Genomic DNA, 6,000 nt, shown 5'->3' with positions numbered 1-6,000 from the left:
ACAGCATCCATCCCCCTTTCCATTGCACCAGGGGAACCATCCTAACCTCTCTTCACCCTTCAGAGAGGGGATTAGGGTTTGCTCAGCTGGGCTTTTCAGGGGATCCTTTTACAGCTGCCTTTAACACCTCCGTACATCTCCTAAAGCAAAATAAAAACCTGCACTTAAATTTCAAAACAAAAGGTCTCGCATCATCTCCTGGGAAGATTTCTGCCAGGAGAGAAAGGGAATGACGCTGCACATCTCTCCCGTTTTAAACTAAGCACTGCAGCAGCAGCTTCACCCCCGGCTCTGCAGCTTAACCCAACAGAAAATCAAGAGCCTGAAGACACGGCCAGGTTTCCATCTCCACACTCACACCGCCTTCTCTCCTCTAAAGACTGCATCCAGACGCTCTCCAGGCACTGCTGTCCCTTCCAGGAGCGTTTCTTCCTTGAACAAGGGACCATCAGCATTTGCAAAACCATCTTTTTGAGGAAAAAGGGACATCACTTTACCTGGAGACCTCAGTTCTCACTGGGACATGACCCATGCCAAGCTCCTGCCAGGCTGTTGGAGAGGGACGTGGGATGAACGCAGCAGCTCCTCAACCTGCTCTGCCTCCACGGCACCACATTGGAGACAGATACAGGTGAATCAACCCCGTGCCACTCGGTACCTGCGCAACCTGTATCTCACCACCAGCTTTCCCAGGGTCTTACAAAGCAACTGCCCCACCTGAACGCAGGGAAGGAGGCTCACGATGGAGAGAATTCACTGGTGCCCATCTCTGCGTCTTTCTCCTAATATCCAGCCTGAACCTCCCCTGGCACAACTTGAGGCCATTCCCTCTCGTTCTATCACTTGTCACTGGGGAGAAGAGACCAACACCCACCTCACCACAACCCCCTTTCAGGTAACTGTAGAGAGCGATGAGGTCTCCCTTCAGCCTCCTCTTCTCCAGACTGAACAACCCCAGCTCCCTCAGCCGCTCCTCATCAGACTTGTGCTCCAGACCCCTCACCAGCTTCGTCACCCTTCTGAAATAGTATCTCCAAGGAACACAACAGTTTAATGGCTACAGTTGAAACCCAAGGGTTGCTTTTGCGAAGAAACACAGGTTTTTCAGTTTTCTCTCCCTCTTCTGAGCTATTTCATAGCTCTCAACAGGACTTGCATCATCCAGGAAACCACTGGGTCCATGTAAGGAAGAAACTTCTTCACTTCACCTCCTGTCTCCTCAAGGGGGGTGGGTGACAAAAGACCAAAATATTAACAAAAAAAAATCCCACAAAGGCAAGAGCATGGAAAGCTCAGGATGAGCAGACTGAACCATCTTACCTCTACAATGAATTCACTTTGGCCCCTATCCGTTTCGCTGCCTTCCCTCAGATAATCATGTCCTCAAGTGTTATCAAGAACTCAGCAACATCTCACCTTGCTTACTGAAGGGTTCCTTTAAGACACACTTAGAAACCCAAAGCAGAGGAGGGTCAGCGCATCTCCTCATGCCCCCAGAAGAATCCCTGTCCCATCAAAGAGCATTCCCCAGATTTGTTCCCAACGAAGCACCCGGTAACAGAGCATCCAACCACCCCCCAAAAACTCCACCAAAGGCTCCCATCCAGGAGGCAGGTCTGGGGCAAACCGAGATACATGACATGGAACCAAAGTTCGCATGATGGTTTGCTGGGGGTTTCTTCTATTTTTAAAACCTTAGTGCCTTTTCTTTAAAAGGAAGACTTGCTCTGAAGTTTGCAAACACCCCACTTTGCCTCTTCTCAAGCTTGTGCCACATCCTCCACCTAAAACCAAGTACACCGAGTGCAACCTGATGCTCATTGCACAGAGGGGAGAGGTAGAAATCTCACCTGAGTCATCCACATTCAGTTCAAAGAAGAGAGCAGGAACACCTTCAATAATAGCATCCCTTTATTTGCTGACACCATTACAAAAACTGATTACATTAGCAACCAAAAAAATAAATCAAAAAAAAAAAAAGGAGTGTTTACTTGAGGTTGAAGTCAGAGGCAGCTAATCCCAAAAATGTAATTAAGTAGAACAGTGTACAACATCAGTATTAAAATGTTATAGCCCATTGGTGACTTTACCACGTTGGGAGTTTTCTGAACAAGTTTTATTGAGCAAAATAAGATAAAAGATTATGTGTTTACTGTCTCTCCAGGAATGTAAAGGTCTAATTATCCAAACAGGTTTGTTTTTATTATAAAACTAAACTCTGGAGGTGTCTACAGAGTTGTTGTTTTTTTTTTTTTTCTTTAAATCAGTAGTCTAACAAGGATTAGAAAAGACAAAACTCTGTTCAGTGTTTCTGACGAAGTAGAAAGGGTGAAAACATAAATAAGGCTTTAATTTGGCAAAATATAATACAATGCCTTCTGCTATCCTCAAATCAATGATTCCCCCGTGACTTCATTCTGCAAGAGAAACACAAAACGCCATGTCAGCCAAGCAGTTTCCGACAGGCAGCGTTCAAGCAAATCCACGCCTAGCCAGCGCTCCAGCGGCTCACGCCAGCCGCTTCATTAGCGTCGGCCCGTGATGAAGCCCAGAGGAAGAAGTCGGGGTGGTGGAGGCTGAGCAAGAACAACCTCCCAGAGCAGAAGCCAAGGTGCAGGTAGCACCTTCCTCCCCCGTTCACCAAGCCCATCCTACGAGACTGGGCTCACCCCACCGTGAACACCCCGCTACCAGCCCTTAAGACCAGTTCTGCTGCCCACGCTGTATTACAGAGACAGGAGCAGAAAAAAAAACCTAAATTAGGAAAAAAACCAAGTCCCCATCCTCAGCAGATGAGAGGGAGGTTCTGACACTTCTTCTAGCAGCTGGTTCAGTGCCAAGGCTTCGCCGCCTCCCAAACCAAACAGTTCACAACCCGCCTTCAGACCCAGCTCACAAGCTGCATCAGCTTCCTGAGAAAGCTTAGCATCTCAAGTTTATCCGACCGTTAGTTAACTTTGGGTCATTTAAGAAGTTTACCAGCATGATGCAGTCAACCACAAAGGGCCAGGTTTCCAAAGTTGGCCATACATTAAAATAAAAGCCTTGTTCATGTGTCTATAATTGGATGAAGAGTTCATGCCAGACTGATGCTTCAGATACTCATATCCCCGTGACCACAGCAAGCCATTGATGCTAACTCAGTGAAAGCCCCGTGGGTTACTTTATATCCTCCATCCCAAAGCAATCGGAGCACAGAAATGTAGACATTTTGCTGGTGTAGCTGGAGCAAAGGAAACAAGGCCCAGCCACTGGGAGAACAAAGCTTTAGGAAACCTGCTGCGTGAAGCAGCAAGTAGTGGAAGGGAAGGACAAAGAGTTATGTGCCCAGAGCAGGACACGAGGATGTGAAGTATGGATCCAACTGAAGTATGGATCCAGAGAGGGACAAATCTGATGCCTACTAGAAGTTTTGATGAATTGCACATAGACGGTTTCAGATTTTGACACCGGACTTGTTAAATCTGAACAAGGTCCCACCATCACAGACCAGCGTCCTTCCTGACAGCCACCCAGTTCAACTACATGGCCACCAGCCGCACGTACCTACTAGTTGGTAGTGTTCTCGTCCCTTTGACAGCATTTGGCTTACTGACACAAGCAGCTTCTTGAGATGACCTACATCCTGGTTAAGATTCACCGCCACATTTAGTCTTTTATCAGTCAATTCCTGGAAGAAGGAAAAAAAAAATCATTAAAAACCTCATTTACAATGTAATTACCAAGAAAGCCTAGAATTAGATCCTTTGTATAAAATTACAACTCCTTGCGCAGAAGGGAACAATTCTTGTAAGTCAGAGGGTTATGGTCACATTTAAAGAGAACATGGTTCAAAGTCAAGAAGCTGTTTCCTGTTGCAGGGAATTACCTGCACACGCCAAATGCCGGTGAGAGCATCGCTGACCTCTGGCTCCCACCCTCCCTACCCGGGACTCCGCTCACTCGCTGCTTCCAGGAATTGTCCTCATAACCACAGCTGATCCGGCCTCAGAAGTTATGACCCCACGTCCACACAAGCCTGGCTGAAAGCCCCGCGCGGACGAGAGCACGTGCTTTATTATGCAGGCTGCTAAGCACAGCGACAGTGCACCCAGCGGGAGGGATGACTTCTGACCCCCGCAGCTGTAACAACAAGGCTGCTGGACCACCAAGGATTTGGTCTGTACAAGGATCTGTGGGATGGTGTCCTCAGCAGCACATAATACCCAAGCACAAGGCAGCTCCAGCTGTGAAGCCATTTGAAACAGCTGGCTGGAGATACACACCTTTCCCCACCCACACCGCAGCACCGGTGCTCCTGCTCAGCCTCGGGACATGGGCTGCTGCCCACCAGCTATCCCACGGGTTCACCCTCTGCTCCGAGCCCCTATGAAATTCCTGCTTGCCGGAGACACCCAGACGTGGATAAGGACTTCAAAGCAGTCTAAGCACCAGTCAACATGGACAAACGGAAAAAGAAAGCTACCAAGAGCTAGAAAACTGGCTTCCTGCACTGAAATGAAAATGCTGAGCTTGCTTTTTTAAACAAAAATAAGTGGTGTTTTTTTTTTAAAGGAGTTCAACAGTTTATTAATAGGGAATTGTCACAACTCTCAACGAACTCTTCCTCTCTTGCCTGCCCTCCTCCCCAAAGTCAGTCTTGCTGAGCTAACAGTGATATAATCCCTGTTTTATTACCTTTATTGATTAGCTCCTCCAGAGACGTACAAAGAAATCCACATCTAAAACACACATTACTATTCCTTATTCAGCTCATAATATGGACGTGCAGATAACCTGTAGGAGAGCTTTCCCTTGCAATTTAATAGCTAAAAATAAGCAGCTCTGCCTTCGTGTCAACAATACAGAAGTACCCAATTCTCAACGTGAGCACAGAGGTGTTCGTAAGCACTCAGCGTCGGCCAACTCTGCTCCAACTGAAAGCGGTTTTACTAGCAGAATGAGACTGATGCATAATGCTGTTGTAAATCTCTCCCTAGAGTTTCAGGGAAATTAGAATGAGTTCAGAGAGGGCCACTTTCCCAGCTCCCATTTGGCTGGAAATGCCGCTAGACTTGCCGTAACACAGAGTGGGCATTAAATCAAACTGAACCACCTGCACCGTTACAGAAACTACTCTGGGCTCAGGCAAGAGAACAAAGCAATATATTGCAAAGCTCTTAAGTGCAACTGGTAAACATTTTTCTACTGTAAAAAATCATTGGGACTCTGTATTAGGGTAGCCTTAACCTATTTTACCCTTATTAAAGTAGAAAATCAGGTCTGCTAAGCAAATTCTCAGTCTTGACAATCTCATACGGATTGCTGAAAGCGGAAAGGCAAATGCAATTAGCATCCTGGCAAATAAATGAATCGCAGCACTGACTGATACTGCTGGATATGAGAGTGCATGTGCGTTAGCGTAGAAACCATCATGAGCAGAAGCAATGAAGGAGCCTTTCAATTCATTCTCAGCCCTCATCTCCGCAAAGAGCTCTTCTCTCCCTTATTTGCTTCCTCTCCCTTCTGTTTTGTGGCTTCACTAATCTCAGACAGCGCTTACTCATGAATTATAGACACACCCCCAACCCTCTTGGGGCCAATCCTGACCAGCTACCAATGGATTTGGGCTCAACACAGTCATACAGCAGCTTCTGCTAACCCAGGAGTGCAAGACTGCCTTATGCAACCATTGCTGTGCCCCAGCCCCGTGCTCTCCATGACTCGGGGGAAAGCGTGTCTTTGGGATATGGGGATGAAGAGAGGAAGAGGATGATAGCGGAGAACCCCTGTGATCCAGACCTGGTAGCTAAGACAGGCACTGAACTGACAGATTCCCCTCCACGGCGCTTTACATGTACAGCACTCCCAGTTTTCAATGATAGAGCGTTTTACACTGAGATCTGGGGGGAAAAGCACATTAGATTTCATAGAAGCCTCAAAATAAGCTTACTGCCTAAGCAAGCCGCTGAATATAAAAGACTTCCCTTAAAGCATACTAAAAGGCACCCTTCAGTCATT

General features: G+C 47.0%; 1 protein-coding gene across 5 annotated transcripts in view; it reads right to left on the bottom strand.

Annotated features, from left to right (window-relative positions):
* Nucleotides 1-1,889: 1,889 nt before the first annotated feature.
* KTN1 (kinectin 1) overlaps nt 1,890-6,000 on the bottom strand; it is a 54,210-nt gene continuing 50,099 nt past the window's right edge. For all 5 annotated transcript variants that reach the window (XM_059819999.1, XM_009813511.2, XM_059819996.1 and 2 more), the window contains 2 exons: nt 3,547-3,670; nt 1,890-2,417 (listed from right to left, as the gene is read on the bottom strand). In XM_059819999.1, coding sequence (XP_059675982.1) covers nt 2,413-2,417; nt 3,547-3,670 — 129 coding nt within the window. In that variant the 3' untranslated portion in view covers nt 1,890-2,412. The remainder of the gene's footprint in view (nt 2,418-3,546; nt 3,671-6,000) is intronic.

This window comes from Gavia stellata, chromosome 7 (genome assembly GCF_030936135.1).
Source record: "Gavia stellata isolate bGavSte3 chromosome 7, bGavSte3.hap2, whole genome shotgun sequence".
NCBI lineage: Eukaryota > Metazoa > Chordata > Aves > Gaviiformes > Gaviidae > Gavia > Gavia stellata.
The sequence above is the reverse complement of the archived record's forward strand: the minus strand, read 5'-3'. Positions and strand labels throughout refer to the sequence as shown.